The sequence below is a fragment of the Vollenhovia emeryi genome, unplaced genomic scaffold (genome assembly GCF_000949405.1).
Source record: "Vollenhovia emeryi isolate VEMERY1.0 unplaced genomic scaffold, V.emery_V1.0 DF939125.1, whole genome shotgun sequence".
Lineage (NCBI taxonomy): Eukaryota > Metazoa > Arthropoda > Insecta > Hymenoptera > Formicidae > Vollenhovia > Vollenhovia emeryi.
This window is the reverse complement of record NW_011967241.1, coordinates 3,003,218-3,030,476: the sequence shown is the minus strand read 5'-3', so window position 1 is coordinate 3,030,476 and position 27,259 is coordinate 3,003,218. Positions and strand designations below refer to the sequence as shown.

The following is a 27,259-nucleotide window of genomic DNA, read 5'->3' as shown; positions in this document are numbered from 1 at the left end:
GTGAATAACGAACTTTGAAATGAAAAGAAAATTACCCCATGCGCGCAATAATTAATCGGGCATGATTGCTGTCCGCAAAGGAATAATTATAAAACGTGATGTTTCTAAAGAAAAATTTGTGCGTGGATGATAAAAAATTTTCGACGTTGAGACTATCCAGAATTACTCGAATACTGTACGGAGAGAATTTTCTCTTAAAATTTACCCTGAAAATTATGTAATCGTGGGACAACGTGGCATTTTGAGAAACTTTATGAGTTTTCTGAAATTTTTGCCACACGTTTTACTAATAATTATGCTTAGTATACATTTTACTAGTGAGATGTACGGTAAAATTTCAAAAAATCTTATAAAGTTCTTCGAAATGCCGTGTTGTCCCACGATTACATGATTTTCAGGATAAATTTTAAGAGAAAATTCTCTCCATGTAGCTATAGTATTCAGGTTTACTTCATTCATATTCATAGCTATAAAACGGTAAAAATGATAGAAAGTCCGTTCTTATCTAGAAATCTTCACAAGAAACGCAAGAAGAATTTATCTGTTATTTTAGAAATAGCCCGCACAAATGACATTATTAATATTTACTTTTTATACCCGAAGAAACTCTTTGGTACCTCTGAAAGGTAGTTTAAAATACAGCCAAAGTCTTTCCTTTCTACATGAAAAGTTCGATTGAGGTGCAAATCCAAACAACATTCTTGAAGCAGGCGCATATCCGCAGCCGCCTAAATCTGAAGGGTAGAATAAGGAGAGGAGAAATAGCACTATCGTACATGTGTTTCTTTGCCTCGGCTCTGTAGCAACCTTCAATTCCTGACGCACATAGAGAATTGTTGCGACACAATTCGCGATTGAATTCGCGAAGGCAGCGTTTTGCGATATGAAAACGATCGAGCCGACGCACGGTTCTCGACGCCCACCTTCGTTCTCACTTCCTGCGAATAATGACGCGATTTCTATCTCGAAACGAGATTAATACGAGCGGATGGGCCCCGGTGGTTGTCGCTGGAAAAGACGATCGCGCAGTGAAAGCGAGAGAGGATGGAAAACGAATGTTGCAGTTGCTCCTCGTTCTGTTTTTTTTTTATTCCATCCGTCACGTACATCATCGAACTCTCCCGATGGGTGCGATTATCTCTTTCCTCGGTTCGCGGATCTCGAAAATTGATCCTGAAGATCTGTTTGCGAGATTTTGATGGAACAGGTTTCAGATTATAAATTTCACATGGAAAGTTCTTGTACCGCCTTATCTTAAAGTTCGAAAGAAAATTCTTCATTCTTCTCAGTGTAAACGCCCGCGTATCCTCAACAAGCGCGTCTATACAATCCTTTTCCTAATTCTATTGCGTGATCTTTACGTGCTACGTTTCTAACGAAGATATCCCTCGCTGATTCTTTTAAATGAGATCACACGCATATTGCGAGACTATCATGCAATCGCAATTGTTCTTCGCCATAATTGTCTTGATATAATTATTCTAGTATTTTAACTTTAAGTTTGTATCTTTATTACATCAATAGCAATTTAAAACTAAATTAAATTTCACTTGTATGGAGCTGTTCTACAGTTGGCAGCTGCAGATGTTTTTCTGATTAGTTCTTATCTTTTCTCCTTCTGTTATACCGCACTATTTTTTTATCTTAATTTCTTAACGGTATTCCTAAACGGAAGAAAAAGTACAATGAATAAATCGAGATATAATGTTACAGAGTAGGCGAGTAAATTAAAAATAAAATCCTTTCCGTCCATTACAATTTTTATTGGCGCTTATAAAAGCGATCCGTTTGCATTATCGTAAATGTTATAAGTTCACCTGCTTTCCCAACCTTTCTCTCTATGTCGAAAACTAATTTTACACCACGGCACAGCGAGTGCGTTGACGAAATTCATAAATCAACATTATTTGACAACGAGTTATTTAAGATCCGAGCAATCGTCCCCCAACAACGGAGCCGCGAACTACTCTCGCTTCGCACGATACGCGCGAAAGAAAGGGGGATGAGCCTCGCGGTGGTAGGAGAGACGAAGTCTTTCGCGTTCGGACGAGGAGAAGTGGGTCGTTTCTCAACGGACCATAGTGGCTCGGCGAGAACGTAGTCTACGCACTCCTTCGTCGTACTCAGCTGAGCACGGGCCGCGATAGCTCGCGATCCGCGAGATCATTTTCGATCGCCTCAAGTGTTTCTCGAGTGTGACGGAAATCGCGGTGTTTCTCGGTACATCTTCGAGAAGAAGAGCTAGGAGATCCTACAGCGACGATTGAAAAAAGTACGATGTCGAGTCGCAACGACCGAACCTTTGATTGTCGATGACAGCCGAAGATTGGCAAGTCCGAAAGTGAAGTGAGGTGTCGAACCAAATTTGAAAGTGACCGGTTTTTTTTCCGTTGAGACTTTTGCCGCTTCCCCGGGGGGCACCGAAGTGAAAATCAACCGAAATTTCTCGTTGCGCATGATCGAGCTTTTCTCTCGATCCTCGCTTCATCGTCGTTCCACGAGAAACGTTTCTAATCCAGAATCTCTCTATTACCCGACCGAGCGTGCCAAACTCTCTAAGCGTGCGATCATCAAACGCCGCTTTCGACATTGATCTTTGACGATGTTATTATCGTCAATTTGTTAACGATTTTTTAAGTTTCTAACAATCTATAATTGTTGAAATAATCAAACGTGATTGTCGTTTATCACGCAAGAAAATTACTTTAGCAGGTTTCTAAAAGCGATGTTTTTTATCTGAGAAGAACATTACGGAATTGTTCCGACTGAAAAAGATCGAAAGAAACACGTTGTGTTTTATACAATCAATTTACACAGAATATATACATTGAAATCCACCTGCAGAATATAAAGCGTCTGACTGACCAAAAAATCAGTTGAGGAAGTATGACAGTGTACCTCAACCGATCCTAAAGTAGCCAGCTCCAACATCTTGTACGAGGAGCAACACAGACCAGAATTTACGATGGGTGACATCCGAGTGTTGGATCCGCGTATGGATCCGCGTTTCGATTTGAAACAGCACCGACCTTGGCCGCCGATGTACAGGAACAACCGAGCACCGTCCTATTGTTATCGACCAGTGCCGTTGGACACCCTGGCCCAATGGATTACTCCTCACATCCCCGACTACAATTACGTGCCTGCCCCGAGGATCACCGCCAATCCCAACAAATCGCGGGACTACTACTATCTGGCCCCGTTATATAGAAATGCCATGCCACCTCCGCCGCAGGCGATGTCGCCGCTTCAAGTATCGCCGGTGGCGATGCCACCACCTGGCATGATGATGATGGAACGGCCGAGAGGACGAGCTAAGAGCTCGGGCGGCCTCACCAGAAGCATGCCACCTTGCACGTGCACTGTCGGTAGAACCAGGTCTCTCGAGGACGTCAGAAGCGAGATGAGCGAGTGGGACGATTATCACGACGAGAATGGCAACCATTTGCAGCGAAGCAGCCCCAAGGGCGTCAACGTTTGTCGGCAGATCCGCAGGTCCATGGAGAATCTCCTGGACGTTGATACAGAGGAGCGCGCGCTGAACACGTTCGAGAGGATCGGCAAGATCTGCAGAAAATCCGAGGAGAACAGGAGTGACAAGTCGGGAAGACGACGCGGTAGCTACATGGTGTGTTGAGATCTTTATAAGCGGGGGCTCTTTTTAACGCGGGAATATGAAAGATTTATTTTATACAAGATTTAATTTTGTGATATTCGGTTGTATGTGCCGAAACAGTTTTGTACATACATATCGAGTAAAAATCTCACATACAATTAAATATTTAATACACGTCCTTTTGTAGAAAGTATTTCGTTATGTCATGAATTAGAAAATTTGTTTAAACTGTGTCAATTTCCCTCTGTAACTGATTAAACACTTTCATTAATATTATTGCTTAACTAATCCGCGCTTCTGACATTTAATATATGTAATATTATTTTATCTGTTTTATTGTTAACGCAATGTTATAGAGAAAGTCTAGTATAATAATTTTTTGACACCGATATTATATATAATTTTTCACCACTTTCAATCGGGTGACGGCTCACATTGCCTATATGTTTTCTCTTTTAACATCTCAACAACCAACATTGTTTTCCGAAATTTAAGTTGTTTATATAGGAGCCTATTTACAATTTCTATTTATCTGTTTTGTATAAGATTTTTATGTATTGCCTAACGATGGAGTATCGACGTATCGACTTGTTTGATATTCTTGTTTAATGATCTACCAATAATGCTAATAATAGTTTGTAAAGGCAATTAGTAAATTTATTTGCGCCATGTCTTTAGTCATTGAGCGACAGGCCATTCATTCTCGATATGACTTTTCGTGCAAGTTATCGCGATTATGTTATGTTTTCCCGTATAATGTATTTAACTACGTGACTAATGCACAATTTCGCACACACGCAAACTGTCAGAACGACTTTCAGACTTGAGATTTACAGATCAGTGAGTTTGCTAATCTAGTCTGGGCGACCGACCGGTTGCACAATCCGCGTCTCTTGCGCTCTTAATTCCGGAAACGTGCCGCTTCTCGCGCCGTCGTTCTAAACTGATTCAGCTAAATCATTCGATACGCAATGATAGTGAATGATAATCATCTGTGAGTTTACAAAACTCGCGTTTCAAGGAGAAACCACGTCGCGACATTCATAGTCGCCTCGTGGCCAATTATACAATACAATTCCGGAACCTGGCGTTTTCGATTCAATGGGGGTAATCACTCTTTTACGCGACTGTCGCAATCCGCGAATGTCGGTCGAAGAAAGTGGAATTCAGCTTTGCTCGCAGAACGGAAATGAATAAGTCACGTTTATCGTTCCGAGTAACGTCCACTCGAATAGCTTATACGATCAGCTGTGCAGATTACGCAGCTATGTTACAAAATGCTGCAAGAACGATAGGATGTATTTTTGTATGATCATGCACGAGAAATGAACTAAGGAAAAGGCGGATTATCGTCAATAATCGTAGACCTAGAATCGTTTAGTTATATCACTGTGAGACCCATTTTGTTGAATGAAACAAAATTTTGTTGGCTCAACTAAATTTCTTGTTTGGATATGAGGAAACAAATCTTTCAGTTGATACAACAAAAAATTTAGTTGGAAAATTTGGTTATATTAACACACAAATTTGTTGAGTGAACATGCGCAGAATTTTTCTATAATATTCAACTAAACGATTCAGTCAACAAAATGATTTAACAAGTTGAGTGAATCTTATTGTCGCCAGTGATAATTCAAAGAGGGAATATTTTTCAAAATGATTCAATCAAATTATTTCGTTTCATTCGACAAAATGGGTCTCTCAGTGTAAGATAGTTTAAATTGATTTCTATAATATATAAAATTCTCATTTCCTTATTTACCACACAGGACATCTTTTTTATATCTCTAAATGTTTCTTAATTTATATTCACGTTTGCAAATGTCAAAAACAAAGTTGTTGCGCGGGTCCTGTTCTTTCTTTTTTTTCCGTGGTGGTAACACGTTCCGGTCCATATCTTTTTCTAACTTATGCCTCTTTAATGAGCCACATTTTCGACTAACCCGGGGTAGAAAGTGTTCCTGATAGGTACCGAGTTAATCAACCGTTGCTTCTTTATTAAGAAAGTTAATTCGCCCCGTCGAAATAATCGCTAATCAAGGCGAATAATCTCAACCTTTTATTCCACGCTCCGCGGAGCTACGGAAAGATCCTCGCTGACGATCGCGATTATATTCCATTATTTCTCACGATTGATCGCGTCTCGGTGATCCACGGCAATCTAGTTATACATTGCGCTTGCAGTTAAGAAGTGTCGTTAACCAGCCGCCGGTCATTAAATCGTTACATTGTTAGCCAGTTTCGTCGTTAATTAGACACGCCGTGTTGACGGGTCGACAGATTGCCAGATCGGCGGATCGACCAAAAGCGAGATGTACGAGTTGCATATTGTGACGTTATCGGTAAATCTCAATTACGGACATACATGGAAAAACAGATCGTTCCGCTCAATCGGCTATGTCGATTGGTTTTTGCTGCTCGTCAAAGCTTCATCGTGCCCCGACTTCCTGCTCGTTTCGGCGGGCACACTCCGTTGCGAAAAACAACCGTTTGAGAAATTGGATTGATTACTAGATTTATTGCGGCAAATGACCGGCGCGCACGGCAATCCAGGACTGTCCAGTGAAAGCGAGGTATTCTTCGCGTTGCGCAATTAATCGGTGTGACGGGACGCATTAGTTCGCGACAAGAGGAAGAATTTATATTGACGGGGTGATTTTGTTCTCGGTGAATGGGCACGAATTGCACGTATGTCGAAAGCACCGGCGATATAATTTTCGAGTTCCTCTCCCGCTCCGGCGGCGAGTCTATTATTAACTAAGAGCGTTTTGCGCCACGTTGTAATCGACCGCTTAATTACGATCTCCGTCGCGTGCGTTTCGTACATACGCGGTAGAAAGTTACGGAGACTTCCTCGAGTCGAAATTACCGCTACGTAAGAAAATTAATGCGTCGCTCGTAATTCAAGACGGCACATTCGTAGACCGTGCCCGATGGTCTCGCGCACAAGAAAAATGATGCTTTTATAATAGCTGGATAATAACAGTCGCATTAATTGATAACCGGGACTGCGATAGCTAAGGATTTACGCGCGTATTAACTTGACTCGGCTTCCCTGAGCGAATATCATCGTTTGAACTATCCCGAGAGGTAGCCGAGCGATTTAAATGTCTCTAGTCGGGAAATATTGCGCAAAGTATATTAGGCTCGTTTGCGATCGTTATTGCAACTATGTCTCGTTCGCAGGTGAAAAAAAGTGCGAAAACTTGCTGCTGCAAGTGACCTCTTACGAAATGTCGCCAGAATTCTGGAATCGTTTTACGTTCTATTCGCGTACCACTCTCGAAATTCGGTCGATATTGCGCGACCGTTTCTTCATTTTAGTCTGCGTCGATTCTTGGAGGATATATACTATACTTCACCAATCGTCGAACAGCCTTCAGCGTCCGATGACACCGCCGAGCATTGTTTAGCGCTATATCCGCTTAATTCACTTCCGCATTCGCTTAGCATATCTGAATAAATTTCTCGGTTGTTATTCTCATTAATATAAGAGAAATTATTTCTTAATATACCTTCGCATTTCGTATCTTGATAAGAAAATCTGACGTTAAGGCGAGTGTAACAATAATTAATCATATTAATTGAATGTAACGCGCTAAATGAGGAGTTGAACACATTAATTATACGTAATATGCTTTTAAAGTAAAGAACACGATGTTGCGCGTGGTACGAAGTGTGTTCTCTTCCCGGTTGCAGAGCATTCGCAATTTCACAGTAAAGATTTCATGCTAAAATTACGCGTTGGAATCTCGAGCGCCCTTAAAGCCTGCACGCGCACGTGTGCACCTTCGATTTCCGTCCGACTATATACCGATCGACGACGAAAAAGTATGCCGTAACCCAGATACAGAAAACAATGGGTTTCGCCGGCTCTTGTTATCCGAAATACATCGAACGCGCTGCGTACATTAGTTCGTTCTTCGTATCTATTTAATTCATCTACTTGTAATCGCACCTATTTAATCATCGAATCGTGTTTCTTTTTCTATGGACGTGCCAGGCGTCCGAGATTGAAAACGATCACGGATAAATCCGGTTAAACCGGTTTTTCAGAGAAGAGTGAAAAGTTCGATCGTGACCATCAACGATCCGCGGAACAAAAATCGCTCAATACCATTAATATCCTTAATGTCGAGCTGTCGTGATGCTTCACGGGGACTCGCCGATCGCGGGCCCGCATCTAGGACGAGCGACTTTTATAATTAATCATTATACGCGCGATATGCGTAAATTCTCGCGCGCGTCGCACCGTTTCTTCTTCTTTTTTTTTTAACGATGCGCGGCGACGGAGGAAAGTAAAAAGCCAGAGTCGACAATCAGGTCAAGGCCCCCTTATTAGTTGTTTTTCATCGCGCCACGCGTCGTTGGATCCGTCCCTCCAATCTTCGATCGAAGACGCGTGTCCGAAGGCCTTCAGGGTATCCGGCGGATCCCTCGCGATCCACCCTTTCCTCCTTATAAGAGTACGGAGGAGATGACCGTTTATAGAGGAATTAAGGCCGCGGACTACCGACTACTATTAATCATCTTTAAACCCGGACGCGTCGATGTTCGCGATAGATAAGTTTTCTGGATAATTAGAGTCCGTGCGAAACATGTAGATTATATTTTATTTCGTAGGAAAGGATTCTTTATATTGCTCTAGATTATTGATATTACATTCATCTTATCTTAATCGTATTGAAGAGCGGCGTCTCTGTTGCCACGTTGGGCAAGACTCTCATTCATCGATTCTATCGATACACGGACAGTCGAAAGACCGAATGCGAAACAGTACGATGTTCGAAACTACGTTTGCATCATCTTCGTCCTGCTTTCGTTCGCGATCTCGAAGTATCCATCCGTATGCTATAAAGTTTCTGTCTACATCGTCGCTTTCGCAAGGCTGTACGGAGCTATTAAGACCGAACGTCTATAACGATGGTCGACGGGTTGATTGACCGATCGGCAAAACTAGGCTTCTCAGGCTGTACCTCTCCCGATGTTTCATCTGCTTTTCCCAACGGAATTACGATCGAGAAACGTTTCCGGCTCGTTAAGTCGCCCGGGAGATCGCTGCACGGAGAATGCCAGAATTTTCGCGGAGAATGGGAATCTCTCTCGGATCGATTCTCCACCACGGCCTCGTTCGTAAATCGCGAGACGTCTCTGCTCGCGAAAGAGCGCACGACTGTCGTTTCCCCTTTTACGGCACGGTACTTGGGCGAATAGGACCCTGAAGAGTGAATCGAATCAAAATCTTTTACGGAGAACGTAACGTTTGGCCGTGAGAATGGCTGTTTCGTGGCAAATTAAAACAACGCGAAGTGAAAGGTAACGAATCGGCAAGCGAAACTGTAATTAAAAATCCCTAGTCTGATTCATCCTCCAATTCCGTTCACTTATTGTTCCGAATGACTCATAGAGTCTAACAAGTAAAGAAAGTTTATCGAAAGAAATGAATCATACAATGATTATCGACGCGATATCCGCGCAAGAATAGAATTGTGAAACAGGTGGCGTATCGAAATATCATATCGAGTATCGTTCTAACGCAATCTCCTTCTCATTGTTCTTCATACGTTACTTTTACAACGATGTAAATATTCTTCGCGAGTGAAATTATCTTTACATCGAATCACGGCTACATAAAAAAAATTGTATTAATAGAGATTAAATTTGAAAACATTCTTATCGGTTCACGGCTCACTTTATAATATCTCCTATCTCTCCACGAGGATCTGATGCACCTGTCACGCACGCATTCGAGATATAATTACGCATGCGTAGGTCATTTCAATTGGCAAGAAGCAGCCTCGGCGCCGCTAAGCGTACGCCGTCGCGTGAAAACGCACGCGAGCGCTAATAATTCCGCTCGTGCTGCACGGTTTGCCAAGAAGAGAACAACAGCGGGCAGAGCCGTGCATTTGCTTTGCTAATTTATCCATCTAGATAAACGGTCGCAGCCAATCTCGTGGCTCGAAAGTAAAAGCGTGGCGAAGCGCGTCGTTGCGCAAATACGAATCGCGAAACGATTCCGGGCCCGTGGCTTCGGAAAAAGAAGTGCTTCGCGCCAAGGAGCATTGCGAGCTTTTTCTGCGAACAACAATTCCATAACAGTTGCCTAACTGTCGACGTTGAAGAAATAAAATTACGGTTATTATTACGACTATCTATGCGGAAAATGGCTACTCGATATCTATTAGAGTTTCACCGCGTACTTCGCCTATTTTCTCGTTTTTAGGTAGAAAACCTTTATCGATAGTGCCGACTCATGCATTTTGTTTAATAACATTGACAAGAAGAAAACCACTCTTCTGATTTAGCTCCAAGTTTATTGCGTGGATATCGAAGTAAATAAACTGCTTGTAGCTAAAGATGGTGGAGGTAGAAATTCATCCAGGGCCCAACTTTCTAGCATTTCTGAATTTTTCACCTTCCGTTCGGCTCGCTGCCTGCAATGCGCGAGCTGGTTTAGCGGGTTTGTAGTAATAACTGTCTCACAAGAAGAGCGCATCATTTGCGTCTTGCGCGAAACGAGAAAGTGAAATTTCTTTATGTATACGTAAACATGCACATGTCCATGCGTATTAATTGATTCAAAAAAGAAATTTACTAGCGGCGAAAGAATTAAATGAAAGCGCTAATTATCACAGAGCTATCAAGATGAATATAATTTACTTCTCGTGTCAAATTTTCCTTTCGAACAAAGCCATCCAGTCATTATTTGAACAATTTTTACAAATTATTCTTTGACACTTGTCCACCTTTTTTGATTAATTTTTAATTTTCTATTTTATTTCTATTTGCACCTGACACCTATATTTAAATTATCAATCTTTAAGTTACTACTTTCCACATGCAATTATGTACAAGTACAAACGTGTTGTATTCTTTCGCCGCGTCTATGTAATTTTTAACACTTGTAATTTATAAGTAGATAGGAAGCAATGGGAGAGTGCGAGTATCAAGTGCAATGATATTGTTTGGATATTACGTTCATCTCACCGCAACGTTTCCATATTCATTTCGCGGCAACCGGACGCAAAAGTGCATCCGCAATTTGCGACGGTACTTGTCCCATCCGCAAATAAAAACGGTTGCTTTGTGCCGGTAGGCATTCATTAGATCTCGTTAAAGCGGCACGATGTATCACGATATATAGTTGCAGCTTTTCCGCGTGCATTCCGTTTGCAACGGCCGCAACGGCGTTGGCCCTTAATCGTCCGCGCTACGACGGGCATATTATTAGTTCCGTGCGCGCTCGCTCGCACCATGATAATTGCTTATTAATACCAAATTGAGTAACGATCGCGCATCTCGTTTCGCAGCAGGAGCCGAGACCGGAACTCGACGCCAGCAATGGCAGCAGCAACGGTGGCGGCAGGCCGCGCTTCGTTCCCGTCACCGCTCTGGAGGACGTCCAGGCGATACGCTGCGCCGAATTTCACCCCCACGGCAAACTGTACGCCGTGGGATCGAACTCGAAGACGCTGCGGATATGCGCCTACCCGAAGCTGCACGATGTCAGGTGAGAATCGCGCTCGTTAAGCGCCAATTCATTATCGAGCAACTTGGCGCGACGTCGAAGAATTTTCACAAGTAGCATCTCCGAGGGTTCTTCGATAAGTTTGTGACATTTTCACTTTAATTCAAGCTGACAATGAGATATAGAGGAAAGTCCCCTACGAGAGTAATACCGCAAATCTGTACACCACAGTGCCCTCAGCGGTTTCCCCCTCGGTCCCCTATTGTGAAATAAGCTTCTAATATGAGATAACGGGGGTTTCTGCTAAATTAATAGCCAGACATCATCTGTCGGTCCCACCACGAATTTATTACCCTTGGAATTAAATCTGTTTAGTGGAACATTCATAGTAAAAATTAGAAAATTCGTGTAATCATTGCGAAAAAAGACTTGTGATTGAATTTGGGTACTGAAAAACCTGCTCTCTCATATTAGAAGCCTATCTCATAATACTTTACTTATAAATATTCTGGAAATATTTTTTGAAGATTCTGTAAGATAGTATCGACGTTTGGATAACTAATTCATTAAATTATTTGCATTGACTCAAAATCGCTTTTCGGAAAAAGACCGAGCCGTTGCCCGAAGATTTATATTCTCACGAGCATTCTGTGATTAAATGCTTTTGTATGTAAATAATGCAGTTTCACATTTGCCACTTAAATATGCGCCGATAATCAGTTATTGATTTATGGATATCGAACTTTCTACGAAGTGCAGCTCATATCGGCGGCGGAAGTCCGATGCCGATAGCGGGTGGAAGCCGTTTCGCACCGAGCGTTCGAGAAATCGCTAAATTGCGACTGCGTCTCAATCCAAGCGCGGAAATAACGCGATCGTAACACCGCCGCCTACTTTGCCTGTCCCCGAGGAAGAGCGGTGTCTCGCGACGGAGCTTTCCGATGTCGTGCAAGCCATTTCGAGATGGTACGTCGGCGGTTGATGACACATCTCCGATATGTATTGCCCCTCGACGAATTGCGGTATCACCGGTGTCGTTACGGCGGCCTTATGCATAAATAACGAACGGGTTCGCGTCGTGCGATTATCGAAAAAAAATCAGGCGGACACATTACGGTACCTGCCAAGCCGAGAGAAATCAGATGCACTTGCATTCACGCTTCCGCGAAAAATGAAGAGAGAGGGGGGAGAGAGAGAGAGAGAGAGAGAGAGATCAGATACATTTGCATTTATGCTTCTGCGAAAAATGATGAGAGAGAGGGGGGGAGCTGTGATACATTTTAGCGGCGTCGGCAAAAATATAAACTGTGAATTACGAGTCGGCTAAAAGCCGATCCGATCGACCGAGGGACGACGCGGGGAGGATCGTCGGCGACGAAATGACTTGGCGCCCGCGATAAGCGCGTCGCGCGAGCTGAAATTCGCCCGCTCGTCGTGGCGACGATAAATCCTGCTCAGCCGTGCCTGGCCGCGCCGTTTTTACCCGCGGTGGACACGTTTCGGATCCCCGAGATAGCGCACCGCGAAAAATGCCGAAGCGCGAAGCGCGAGAGAAATCACGGCTCTTACAGCGGAACGCGTCACGCTATTCAATAAGCTCCGCGGCTTATCTATCATCTTGATGCGATAATATCAACGCAACTTCGCTCCGCGGTGCAATTAGAACGGAGATTAATCAAACGCGTTCTCTCCACGGTTGCAATAGATATCCCTTATCGCGAGGAAGGGAGCCCGGAGTACGGAGAGTAATTTGGCGAGGTTACTTTGTAACGCGTGCATACGCAATATACGCGTAATAATTGTTTATGCGATATCGGGCCGAAAACTCGAGACCGCTTATCGTTGCCGATGCTGAACTTTCAGGCTTGAATATGCATTCGATGGAAAACAGGCTGGTAATGAGTATTTTGCCGTTTTTCAATCCGCAGGTTCATAGCCCCGAAGATATAATTACTCTCTCGCGTTTTAAAAGCAATTAATGATCAGCGAGAAACAGGATTCTTGCTAATTGCCAGCTAGCATTTAAAATATAAAACAACAAAAATATCTAAGCTTTATTTCAGAATACGAGAGATGTGTATTATATGAAATTGACGTTGTAGAAAGCCAAGAGTAATCGTTTACGATTATAAGCTGCTTCTATTGTAACCGACGAGTCTTTTCGTTGCCGCTGGGACGTAACGAAGTGGCTTGTATGTAAATTTGAGGCGGGTCAAGTATAAATTCGCGTCCGCTAAACTAATTTTACGCGGGCGTGCTGGCCTAACGAGCGGCAAAGGCCTTCATGCCAAACGGAGCATTCCTGCGTGTTCAGCGAATGTGGATTGCCGGTACAGTTTTTTCCATTACCGGCTACTACCACCGCGCTGTAACACGTCGTTTCCGTTTACATCGGCCTGAACGCGATTCGCAATGTTCTTCCTGCCACCGCGTTTTGCACCAGTCACGCGAATTCAGGACGATTCCCCGTGACTTTAACACGACGATCTCTCCAATGTAATCGATTTTCAGCCTGCAAATACGTTCAGGAAAAAATTCGAGGAACCACGCGAATTCAGTTTCGACGATGGTTTGTAAATTTTAGTGGACGCGGGGCATGGAAATGGATTGTACTGTGATAAGTAACGTCAGCACGCGCTAAAAAGGAACTGGAGAACGTAAAGTAGTCGCGGATGAATAAATAACGAAGTCGTAATTAAGAATAACAAAATGGCAAGACTCATGTTCGCGCGACGCGTAGGAAATGTAGGAATTGCGTGGAATTGTAGTGTTCCGTTTTTTCGACGTGGCATTACGTTGCCGCTCAAGACATTTAATCTGCATTACAAGGTAGACAACAAACGGTCCCCTTTCACTCGTGGAACATTTCCGTCTACTATTAACAATTCGCGGCAATACTCATTTAACGCGGCATTACGGTGTTCCGGTGAGTTCAACGAGCTGTAATTTGTGTCCAAAGTCAATAACGCGCAGCAATTTCCATTTGTCCGTTTGCGAGCGGCAGCTCTTATTCCGGCTCTGTTGTTTCGCGCGCGGAACGATTTTCGCCGCGGCGTTGCGAGAAAGTTTGCGCGCGCGAGATATATTGCCGGCGGTAACGTCAGAAAATTTACACCTATCCGCATTCGCGGCGAGGCGTAAAGTGCGACATAAGCGTGTGCCTTGCGTAACTTTCGAAATTGCCGCTTGGACCGCCAGCGAACGCGGAACGCCTCTTCGGCACCGCCGTATAAGTCCTATCCTACGTCGCAACAATAAGGCGCACGAATAAACGGCTCGTAAAATCCGCTTAATGGTCCCGGAGAACGCGACCGCGCTATCAGAGATGCTGCCGCAATTATAACGTTAACGATACGCACGCGCCCGTAATTGCCTGCGTTAAAATTACGAGGCGCCAGGAGATTGATCCCCGTGACACTCGGTGTGTTGCGACAGTCCGAGACGAAATTTTGGTCCTATGTTGAACCTTTAATTCTATTATATAGGATCTAAGACAGTAAAAGAGATCGAACTGCAAGTACAAGATTTACTCCTACTTTAAAAGTGATAGTGTCGGAAATTTCTGATTGACTTATGAACCCGGGAGCTGTGAGAACACAGCTATCAAGAGACTCCGTGATCGTTCAATTAGAACGACGTAATTCTGTTGCTCGGCTTGAAATTGAGATATCATGAACTTAATATCGTTGACATTTATGTCATCGTGTTGCAGAGTCAGTAAGTCTGCGGTTTCATTACTGGTGCTCTTTGATCGAAGAAACGTTGTCGGCAAATACTGTTGTCGAGATTATAAAGAAACTATTTGCCCAACTAACAATATAAGAATAAAACAGCGTCACGTAAATGGCTGGTGAGAATTTGCGGTTAATTTTAGTTAGGTTAATACGAAAAGAAGTGTTAAAAAATGAGGTGAAAAGAATTAGTATAGTTAATGTAAATTAGCTTTGTGCAAATATGATGGACATATACTTGCTTGACTGATAAACGAGTCGTTTCCACATATCTTGAAATATGAATTTCTACTTTTGTTGATATATTTTGCCTTCGTCGATTTTCAAACAATTATAGATACTTGCTCTAAATAAGAGTACGCACTTCTTTCCTGCCGAGCTTTTATAGTGTACCATTTAAATTGAAGATAAAAAATTTGGTGTGATTAAAAATCTAGAGTTTGAGGATTTTTTAAGCGTTCAACATAAAGTGTTCTCTGCAAAACTTGTCATATACATTTCGAGAGAGATATTCTAACGTTACTACACTCGTCGATCATTTTTATTTTCAAATAATTATGCGCAGTAATTCACTTGTTCCGTCATTTTTATCACTTGTGGTACGAAACTCTTCTCCAATTATGTCGTTATTATCCGGAGAAACCGCCTTTGCGAATAATCGTATCGTCACTTTCGAAAGTCGTTCCCCTTCGGCGCTCGCTGGAAATTGCGGCAGAAGTGACGTTAATCTCGCGCGTCATGCTCAAGCCGAATAAATTCAAGGGGACGAATAATTAACAACAGGGAAGATTTTACGAGCGAGCACGTTCATCGGCAGAAATGAGCAAGCGATCGCGATCTCACACGCGTCGGGCTGCGCGTGGTGGGAAAAGAGTTGCGCTTAATTAAAATTTGCATAAAAACCCAGCGCCGTGAAAGCGACGGCATGCTCTTTAAGACCATCGCCTCTCCCTCGTTTCCACGGCCGAATCCCGCGTGCACAATATGCAACGATATCGGCTTCAATTAGAGACGCGGTTCACGAAGGCTGGGAACGAGGAAGGAAAACGGCTCGATGAAAGTGACGTCCGGGAGAACTCGAGCATTTTTTCTTCTTGGAGCAGGTGGCTCGTGAAATAGAGCGAGAAGGAATCTTCTTTAAACGGATGATTTATGCCGCTCTGAGTTGTCGAAATTATTTACCGTTTATCATTAGTGTCGAAGCAATAGAACTGCTGTTGTCTTTCAGAGAGGACCATCAGACGTACCAGCCCACCGTTCTCTTCAAGAGAACGAAGCATCACAAGGGCTCCATATACTGCCTCGCGTGGACACCGAACGGACGGTTGATCGCGACCGGAAGCAACGATAAGACCGTGAAGTTAATGCGCTTTAACGCTGATACGTCGAATCTTGAAGGTACACTTGATAGATTGGACATAGACGATAGGTCTTGCATCTTTAAATTTTCGCAGAATCCGTATCTCGGACGTCGAAGAGTAATTCATATTTTAGAAATTTACCGAGATCATTTGTTCATTATCGTAATATAATTTTGATTCTTGAAAATTAATTTTACTATACATTTTTCTGTATCTACTTTGTAATATTTTTGATCTAATCTTTTCAGGACAAGAGGTCGAGTTGACCATGCACGATGGTACGGTGCGCGACTTGTGCTTCCTCGAGGACACGACAAACAAGTCGAGCCTTCTGATCAGCGGTGGTGCTGGCGACTGCAAGATTTACGTTACCGATTGCACGACCAGTACGCCTTTCCAGGCCTTGAGCGGCCACAGCGGCCACGTGCTGACGCTTTACAACTGGGGCGGAGCGATGTTCGTCAGCGGATCGCAGGATAAAACAGTCAGGTTCTGGGATCTGAGGACGAGAAGCTGCGTCAACATGGTCACACCTGCGACGGTACCTGGCAGCCGGGTGAGTCAGTCTCCGTCGATATATTTGTAGCGGTCGTCAAAAGTGAAGATTATAGGATGAACATTGTAGAAAACAAGAATAGAGACTCATTGTTGCCAGTGTATAATTAACCAATGTAGGAAATTAATAATCGACACAACTGGCAAATTCTCATTGAAGAAATTTGCATGCAGTTATTACAGAAAAAATTAGAAAATAAATTTCTTTGTTTAGAATCCGGTTTGTATCTTTCTGCTTTGTTCTGGAATCGCATTGGCTTCTACGTCCGATAAATATTCGATTTACATTATTAAATTATGCACAATCCTTTTTCGATCATTATATGTTACTTTCTTCTAAATTGGATTTTTATCGGACGTCTCTTTCTGGTTGTCAAGAGTAGAATCAGTATTGTTTGTCTGATCAGCATTGGTTTCCATTGCAGGTCGGCAGTCCCGTAGCTGCGCTGTGCGTAGATCCGTCTGGCCGATTGTTGGTGTCCGGCCACGAGGACAGCAGCTGCGTTCTCTTTGACATTCGCGGCGGCAGAACGGTGCAGTGTTTCAAACCTCACGCGGCAGATATCAGGAGCATACGATTCTCACCGTCGGCGTATTACTTATTGACGGCGGGATACGACAACAAATTGGTACTCACAGATTTACAAGGTAATGTGCTTTGACACAAGTGTCCCTCCATAATAATATTAGAATAACATAAGCATGGTGAAATATATGTTGCAGGTGATCTTACAATGCCTCTACCTAGCGTCGTAGTCGCTCAACATCAGGACAAAGTCATCTCCGGACGTTGGCATCCGACGGAGTTCTCGTTTCTCAGTACTTCCGCTGACAAAACTGCTACGCTGTGGGCCTTACCGCCTGTTTAAAGGCCCGACATGATAACGCACCGTTATTTATTTACCTGTTCTTTTAAGAACATTTTACCATAATAATTCAACATTGACAGTGTTATTTAAATTTGTTTTTTTTACATTGACTCCTAAAGGTTCATACTTTGACTTTGATTCTTAAGTAATCCCGTAAACATTATATAATCGCAAAAAGTAAAATTTCGAGCTGTATTAATGTTTTAACATATTTACATGGAGTTTAATTATATCTTAAATGACCAGTTAAAACTTTAATTTATACGATTGCGTCATTAATTCAGCGCAATATATTGATACGAAAGTAAAGCATTTAAAACATAACACGCTTTGAAGACTCGGGTTAAAAGGGAATAAAGAACGCGTAAATCACGCGATATATAAGGCGAGGAGCATCCGTGAAATTGTTTTTAGCTATAAATTTTTAATATCGGGAGTTTACAAGACTGCAGATGAATAATCCCTCGCTCCCGATGCTGTTTTACAACTACGCGAAATTGGATCATACAGGTACATCATTTTCAATATCTTCTTTTTGCACAACATGAGGACAGGTTTTCAGATTTCAGATATTTTTTTTGCAGAAAACAATGCACGCGTACTTATATTAGAACCGCGATATATTTCCTTCCCCGGTCTTTTTTCTTAATCTAATTTCGTTAATCAGAGATGCTGTATTGTAGATACGTTGAGCTACGTTAAGAAAATGTTAGTAATACGGTCTTCACGCTCCTGTACAAAGGACGTTTTAATTTCTAGTTCCAAACGCTCTCTTACTTTCGCTCATTACCGTGTCGGTGCAACGTTTCACAACGTCTAAATATTTGTCTTACTTACTTTATTCTTCATTTATTGCAAAACTCGTTGCCACAATTGTTGCAATTTGCGCGCGCGTTTAATTTACATAGATGCTCATACTTCCATCTCCATGTTATCAACTCACAAGCCAAATATACACACGCGTTCTAGTACATAGTATATATATATATCTGTATTTGCGAAACAAATTATATACGTACGCTCATACATAATCGCTATTTTTTACGGACTAAAATAATATAGATCGCGAGAGTTTATCCGAGCGTCAAGCAATTAAGCGATTCGTCGCGACATGTGACTAAGTTTACGCAATTCGCGCAAAGAAGTATTCTTTAGTAAGAGTCGTGAGAACTAACAATTAGATTTAAGTTGCTTGTTGCAATCGCCAAAGCTCACAGTAGCAGCGATATGGAAAGAGAGAGAGAGAGAGAAAAGTACGCATCACTTTGTGCTGTCGAAAGCAATTTTCTCGTCGATTGTACTCGATTCGATGGTTGAACATGGGACGAAGATTTTGTAAATACACGTTCATCAGCAACTGAACTCGGCGACTCTTTAAATTAATCATTAATCTGTCGAGTGACGGTGCAATCATATCATTATTTTATTCTATTTCGACGTCAATGTTAAGAGCGAGTTTTACTTTGTCCTATTAGCATATATTTTCGGCGTACGGACAAATCGTATTTTAAGATCGCGAATATATTGAAGAAGAATGGGAAAGAAATAGTAAAGAAATATAAGAGATTAGCAGAATAAAGGGAAAACGGGTGAATAATAGGAAGGTTAAAAGTTAACCGCTCGCTACGTAGATTCGTGATCCTTCACGTTCAATCATTCACAAGATGACATGGACAAATATTTACTAATGTTAATTATTTCCTGGTAAGGAAAAAATATTTTGATAAAATCAATTGTTTCGAACACTCCATTTGTTTCTTAATAATTATTTTATATCGCTCTGTGCGATTTTTGAAAATGATTTTGGTGGAAATTTAAAAGTTTAAGAATATAGATAATTGAGATAAAATCCGAGTTGTAAAATATGTTTGCATGAAAATATGATTTTTAATGACTGTGTATTTCGTACCTCGTTATCCAACAACTTTTTCTGCTTTGCGCATTTTGTAATGATTGACAAAGATCAGAATGGCAGTGGCGAGCAAACGGAATGGGACGGAAGCGATTATTTGTTAATAGCAACTCAATGCAAGTTCATCTGCTTCCATGTAGCAATTTATCGTGCCTTCTGTCGTGGCTGCTTTTGGCGATTTACATTTACTTTTGTACTTTTTGTGAGCTGTTATTCTTCCTCCCCGCCCCTTCCCCTCCGCCTCCTCACGTTCCTCATCCCACAACAGTAATATACCTCCCTATCTCACAATATTTTCGAACGAGTTCGTAAATGTCTAAAATAAAAATCTCATTATCGTACTCGAGTATTACCACATAACGCACTATATATACATATGACATAACTTATAACTTTGTACTTTTCTTGTAGATACGATATAATATGTCACACGTCTAATTTAAACAATAAAATTTACGTTATTAAAGTGGCCGTGGTATTGATGACGACGAAATTTACGCCCAAACAACCTATTCAGAATTTTATTAAGAGACCCGCTGATCTCAATTCTTTGGAGCCTGTTTTTTCAGAAATTCAGGTAATCGGGTCGATTAGTGACCCCCGTAAAAGAGAAATTACGTCGGCGTGTGAGTTCGTACCACGGTGTATATACGCGCCGTGAAAGCTCGATCGCTTTTTTTATAAATTTCCCATAATGACTGTAATCATGTAATCTTCCACCCGCATGTATTATCTATGGCGCCGAATTCGGCGGTCTATGAGTTCGATTCCGTGAAGTAGAGATACGCCGATCGCGAGTGTAAACCCTTCTAGTCTGAAAAAGAGATTTTTAATGAGAATCATTTAACGGGGAACCGGTAATTTCGACGCTTATAGATAGATATTTTGTTGACTATGGAAAAACTACCGCTATAATATATCACGTTCGACGACTGCATCGAACAGGTCAAAAATTCCCGATGTATGCTCGCACCATTTTCGTGGAATTGAAGCAAATTCGTTTGCCCTAAAGGGAAATATTAAATAATAATCGCGTTATAAGAAAGAGACGGGTGTGTGTGGATATAAAAATTTGAAGGATCTATATTCTACGAACGCCACTTATTCATACAAACATATGCAGAATGATATGATGTGAAAAGCACAAATCTTGGTAGGTAAAGTTGGATAAGTAACAATGCGATAAAAGCTAAGTGAAAATTGTGTAAAAAAATTTATATATTTTATTATACGCGCCTCTCTCTTAGGGTGAACTTGGCCGAAGCCGGCGTGAAGAAAAAGAGGGGAGAGAGGTAACCGTCGCGGCGGGCAATTCCGTGATCTCTGGACCTAATCCTGTACCCCGGGAAGCGTCCCCGGGGCGAGGATCCACCCACGGAATTCCTACGCGTCTGTCGGAACCATCTGTCGATTCGACGAATCCGGTTGATTTGGCGCTCGGGGATTTTACGAAATCCTCGCCGCGGGCCATATTACGAGCCCTAATTATTATCGGTGCGCAATGTTCGGTCCCGGGACGAACACGTTACCCGGGTCCCCGGGGAGAAATGTAGTTTTGTGTATTCTATCGGGGCCCACCTACAAAATCGGGGCGCCGCGCGCTGTTGCTTCGCGCAGTCTTCAGGAATGCCCCCCGAGGTGCGACGTTACCTCGCTAATTCTACGTTCCTATTGCGGTTTGCTCGATGATATTTGGCAAAGGGGGCTCCAATTCGAATTTTTGGGATTCCGGCTAACTCTTCGCCGTAATGCTCTTTAGCCGGAGAGGAAACGAATTTCAGTCTTGGGGCAGCTTATTATGAGACAGGCTTCTAATATGAGATAGCAGGACCGCCCAAATTCAATCACCATCTTTTTACGCGGCGATTACATAATGCAACGATGAATTTTCCACTAAACAGATTTCACTCCAAGAGCAGTAAATTCATGGTGGAACCAACAGACGATGTCTATTCAGTAGAAACCCCGCTATCTCGTAATAGGGGACTCTATCACCTGAGTTCCTTGCTGAAATCGTAGGTAATTAAAAAATATATGTCGCGAATATCAAACCGACTCTGGAAGGCTGATCGATTCAATCATTTCAAAATTGGTCGCATTGTTCGACGGTGATTATAAATGTGAGCTTTTAGTTACGGTTGGACAGAGAAATTTACTGTCCATGATCACGAACAAGTGATTTCGCCTATGAGCAAGAAGGGGGAACTTGGAAAGAAAGGACGTGCGATGATGCATTAGGCTAATCGCGCCGTTAAATAATTCATCACGCAAGAGGTATTCAAATTAATAACGTATTACGAGAATCACCTCCAATCGAGCTCCGGCGCACGAATTGCTTTGTATACTCTATCATTTCCGCAGAGGTTCTCATGCGTACACTCCATCCCTTATCTCGTAACGGAATTTTTCATGCTGCGTGTTTCTATGTATTTGACCACATTTTTCCCCAAAACGTTAATTGAATTTAGAAAATTTAATACGAAACGCGTGATAACAGATAGCCGCAATAATATGTAATTTTTCCAATTAAGTTTGACTTAAAGTGCGCAAAGTCTTCTAAATAATTTTTAAACGCGAATTCTTTTTTCAGTCAATTTAAAGTAAACATTATTTAATAACTTTATTTCATCCGTTAGAAAGTCTAAAGTACACGTTTTATTCTGTCGTGTCTTATCGATCTATGTACATTGGCGCGAGATATATTCAGGAAACTGTTGTAAGGTGAGATATCGCGGGATTGCGAAAAATTGCGCATCGCTGGCAATCTCGAAATCGCATTCAAATGAGGATAGGAGAGAAGCTGCCCTCGTCACGGGGCCCCCGAAAAGCGAAACGATCCTTGCCGCGGCGTCCCCGACCTCCGCGTATAATCATTCTCGGAAGGGCAATTCCCGTGGCCTGGAGATGATAATAATAATTTAAATCGCGGCCACTTAGCATACGTGCAATTTGGCGCTTAAGACGATTCCGTCCTTCCTCGCCCTTGCCCTCGTGCGTTTCGGTGCACAGCCCGTCGTCGCCGTCGTCGACGTCCTGGCAGAAGACTGTATCCACGGTTCCTAGTCGGGCCATTCGAACCCAGAAATTCGTAATCACCGACCCGGGATTGAACCCGGGGGCCTGCCCAAAGACACGACCCGAATAAAATGCGACGAAACGCGCGTAATTTGTGGGGCCCTTTCGCCCAGGCATTCCACCTTTCGGGAGAATCGGCCGGCGCTCTTTCCCGGCTTCGCATAAAAGCGTCTTCGCGGTACTTTAGTTCGTCGTAAATTATTGCGTTAGACGACGTTGTTATCCCCGTGGCTATTTAAGGATACATTTTGTGGGAGGTGGACGACGACGGGCACCTACACACCGTACTGTTAAATACACAAGAGCGAGCGGAGTATCGAAGTAATAAAATCAGTTAGCGAGCAAAAACAGTGAAGGTTAATTAAGCGAGACAAAGTCCAAGCTACGCGTTGCCCGTTGTACGTACCACGTGAGATATTAATATTTCCTAGAAAAAATGCTAATTTATTTCTTTCTAAAATATGGTTTTTAAGCGTCCATAGCCCGCAGCGCGAATATAACTTTGCGTGACGGAAAATGTCGAGCAACAACAACAATTTTACGCAGGAAAAAATCGCTGGTATAAACACCGAGTGAAAAAATTCGTTTAATTGGCGAGCTGAGGATCATTATAGGTATTTGCTCGAGAATATTTGCATGAATCTGGATGTCTAGCCGTCAGGTAGACGCACAAAAAGAAGGCGAAAAGAGACTATCAGCCCGTTCTGCGATGTTGTAACATAGTATAAAATAATATTAGAAAAAGGAAAAAGCACAAACAGCTTTAAACTCTCCTTGCGTGCAAATTGTTAAACGCCTGATATTTCTTGTACGATTGACGGCAACCAATCGGCCTCTTTACGCTTTGTTTTATTTTCATCGGAGTTCCGTCGGTATTGTGCAATTCCTTTCTCAAGGGGGTAACTAGATAAAATGTTGTCCCACCGATTGCACGATTTACGCGCAGAGGTGTATTAACGTTTCAACTCGCCGTTGTTCTAATAGCCACCACTTCAGTCTTATTTTGAAAAGAACACGCGCTTACAGGTGTAAACTATGATATACAGGGTGAATCTATTAAGATTATACCTTATTAAAATTATTCACCATTACAGCAGAACGTTTAATAGAACAGAAATTATTTTATTTCTTTAGCTAAATATTTTCGCACAATTATTTTTCAATAAGATTAGTGTTTTTAACACATAGTTGTCCATAAAACAGAAAATAACTTTATCATAAAATAAAAGACAAAATTTACTTAAGTTTACATAAGATATACTGTGCTAGCAAATTATTTTTCTCCGCGTGATATCTGTAAGTGGAACAAGTTTTCAACTTGCCTGCAACATCCCTGAGATCTAAGCAGCTATCCTCTTGTGCCGTTCGGTGAATTAAAATTGCAGTCGGTAATCCATTTCTCATGGTAAAAGGCTGGGGCAGGCATTAAGATTCACCCTGTATATTTGGATATTCACTAAAAGAAGTAAATTTTGGGGGAAAATAAAAACAAGCTGAGAAAATGTTCAAATTCCATGTCTATTGTCTAACAAGTGAAGAAACTTGAAAATTAAGACAAAACGATTACACGGGGATTTCGTAAGGATTTCAAAATGATTTCGGAGACACTGTCCCACGATTACATTAAGTGGTTATCCCCTTGTCCTTTCTAGCGACGTAGCTCGTGGTAGATTTGTTTCGAGCAGACCGGGTGATCTAGGATCGCTTGCAATTTCGTAGCTAGCGGGTGGAGATCGGACGCGTATCTTCGCCATAACTCCACGTAATAGCCAATATCTCACGAGAGTCGTACAAACGCGAATCGGTTACTAGTTACTACTTACGTGAGTTAACATGATTTATCGCCTAGCATTAACCGCTCGCGAGACTGGCGAGGAGGAAGCGAGAAGGGCAGATAGGAAGAGAAAGAGAGCGGCAAGAAGGAGAGGAGATTGGCGCGCGAAGGGGGTTGAAGAGTGCAAATCTCTCTTAGGAGCCTTCACTACGGCCAATTAAGGCCCCGTTTTAATCGTTCGCGCCTAATTGCAGACCCATTACTTTGTCTCTCGAGGGTAAATACGTCGAGCTAAATACCCATGTCAAAATAAAAAATACGCGGAGTCCCGAAAACCATCGACGAACGGCAAAAGATATTCAAAATAGAAAGAAATTTGTGAAAATATCAGAAATTGCGTAGAGCAAATGATTCTTCTCAACAATATCAGTAATCGGTGTACGATTTAAACTAATGCGTAAAATTTAACATACAAAGTATTTTTAGCCTTTCCACGAGATACTTTCCGCTCGTTAGAGAAAAGGAAGAGTTCGCGGAACAAAGATACAACGGTCGACGTGTAAAGCACAAAGAAATATCTAATATTTCGCGTCACGCGATTCGCTGAGACGTGGCCGGTCTGGTCGGGCCCCGCCGCCGATTCTTTCTCGATCTGTTTTTCGCACCGCATCGAAAGCCCTGGCCGCGCGCTGCCGTGAACGACGCGCTCTTTCGAGAAGCCGAAGGGTTTTGTGCCCTTCTAAGCCCGGTCCCCGTGCCGCTGCGCTCGAGATGGAACCGGTCGCTCTTAATAACCACCCTCGCACCACATGGCCTAAGGATCAACGGCGCGACCTGCAATCACGCCATAGACAACTCGCAGCGACTCGATCATTATCACGGCCAATAATCATTGGGACGTATTCCGCTAAGTATTCCCCTCCGTTGAAACGCACTTCGGGCCCCCGGACTCCGGACCCCGAATGCCACCACCGGCGCTCCGCCGACGAGCGAGAAGGCTGGTCCATGCTCGCCCCCCCACTATATTTGCCCGTCTCGGTCGCTCTTTATCTCACTGTTATTTGCCCTGACGATCAGCGATAATCAAGGGCCGCGGCCGTCAGTGGATGGACGGCATCTCTAATTCGCGCCAATTACGCCGGGCGATTAAAAAGATTTAATTGTCCGACGCGCCGGACCCCGCTCTAGGAGGAACGTCTCTTCGCCCGCGAGGAAAGTGGAGTTGATGCTGGTGAAGCGGAGAGATAGGGCCCGCTGAGATTTTTCGCCGTCATTATGACTCGACGAGATACGACAAAGAATAACGCGAGAACTGGAGGAGAAAAAGGCTCGCGATACTCTCACCTTCCGCTACCCAGACCCAGCGAGGGACTCTCGCGGTACTTTTAAGGTGGAAGAGGTAAAAAGGATTGATAATGATTACTCGCGACAGTGAGCGATTAGCGGCGACGGGTAGTCGAGGGATATGCAAAGCAGCACCTACAGACCGCGGGGTCATTTCCGCGAAAGCAATTATTCCGTACGATGAAGAAATTTAAGCAGCAGCTCCGCGAGAACTCACGCTTAACGACGATAACTGATGATGATAACTCGCTTAACGATGAGTAGCATCTAGAGAATTTACGAAGAAGTACTTGCGGAACAAGAAATTCTTGTTAAGAAGCTCCGAGGGAGCGATTATTCAAGGCGCGGGTTATAAAAGAGAAATATAACCAATCACAGAAACGGCGTAATGACGCTTCGATTACATCTGCTTATCCATCGATCGCAACCGGGCGCGTCCCACGACGACACCGGCGTTCAACAATAACTGCGCGCCACAAGGGACAATCCTCTTAGCTCCTCCGGCTTATTGTCAGCGAGAGAGAGAGAGAGAGACAGTCCCGCTGAAATCGGATATCCCCCCGCGATCGAGAGGCCGATATCCCTCCATCTCGTCCGCCACTTTCGCTCCACGGGCCCATCGTGATCGGCCGAAAATCAGGATTTTAACAACGCCAATAATTTCATCGACTTAACTCCCGCAGAAGGCGGTCGCGCACACGCACGCTTTATCGTCCCCGGTCAAATTAGAGGAATTAGAGGCCGCCGCGGGACGGCTCTCCCCGGCTTTAAGTGGGACACTCCGACGGCACCGGAATCCGGGAGCCGTCGAGAGAGCCGCGGCCGGCGCGGCGGGATCAGATATCGCCGTCGAAAGTCGAAGATTCACCCGGGGGAGAAGGGGGGGAAGTTGAAGCGTCTCGCGGGATCCGGTCCCGCGCGCGGGTTCTCTTGGAGAACGACGCCGGTCCCACGACGCGGCGCTCCTCGCCGCGGGACTCCCCCATTCGCGACGAGCAGCGTGTGGTCGTTTATAACCGGGATCAGGATCTTGTTCCCCGGTCCCTCGCGCGTCACCTTCCGCGGCGGGAGCAGCCCCCTTTCCGGCGGACGGACGTCCCGCTGCTTCCGCGAACGTCCGCCATCCCCCGTGCGTCGCGCGCGGTGCGAGAAAGAGAGAGAGAGAGAGAGCCGCGGACACCCGCGGTAACCCCTAATTAAAATTAACGATAATAAGAACGCGCCCCGGTAATGCGCGGCTCCGCTTAACCCTGTCGTGAGCGCGATACTGTCAATTAAGCGGCGAGAGGACGACCGTAGGATAACTCGAGCGAAATGGCTCGTCCTGGAGATAGGCGACGACGATTTTGACGTCGCGGATAATTTTCAGAGCCCGGCGAGACGAGCCTGGGCTCTGTACGACACGAGAGAGTTCACGGGCGAACGCTGAACAGACATTCGCTCGATCCGAGTTTACGATCCGGCGCGTTTCTACGGATGCTTTAAAACGTAAATTTACTTTCGAATCTAATGGACGTATCACTCTCGGTAACGTTTAACGCGGCGTCCCCG

General features: G+C 43.5%; 1 protein-coding gene across 8 annotated transcripts in view; it reads left to right on the top strand.

The window, feature by feature from the left end:
• LOC105569263 (WD repeat-containing protein 47) overlaps positions 1–19,984 on the top strand; it is a 68,156-nt gene extending 48,172 nt beyond the window's left edge. For 7 of the 8 annotated variants that reach the window (XM_012025591.1, XM_012025592.1, XM_012025587.1 and 4 more), the window contains 5 exons: positions 10,930–11,129; positions 16,047–16,216; positions 16,428–16,735; positions 17,160–17,382; positions 17,458–19,984. In XM_012025591.1, the coding sequence (XP_011880981.1) occupies positions 10,930–11,129; positions 16,047–16,216; positions 16,428–16,735; positions 17,160–17,382; positions 17,458–17,603 (1,047 nt within the window). In that variant the 3' untranslated portion in view covers positions 17,604–19,984. Of the gene's footprint in view, positions 1–2,109; positions 3,629–10,929; positions 11,130–16,046; positions 16,217–16,427; positions 16,736–17,159; positions 17,383–17,457 lie in introns of those variants that run through there. The other variant, XM_012025594.1, reaches the window with a different exon arrangement.
• Positions 19,985–27,259: the final 7,275 nt, after the last annotated feature.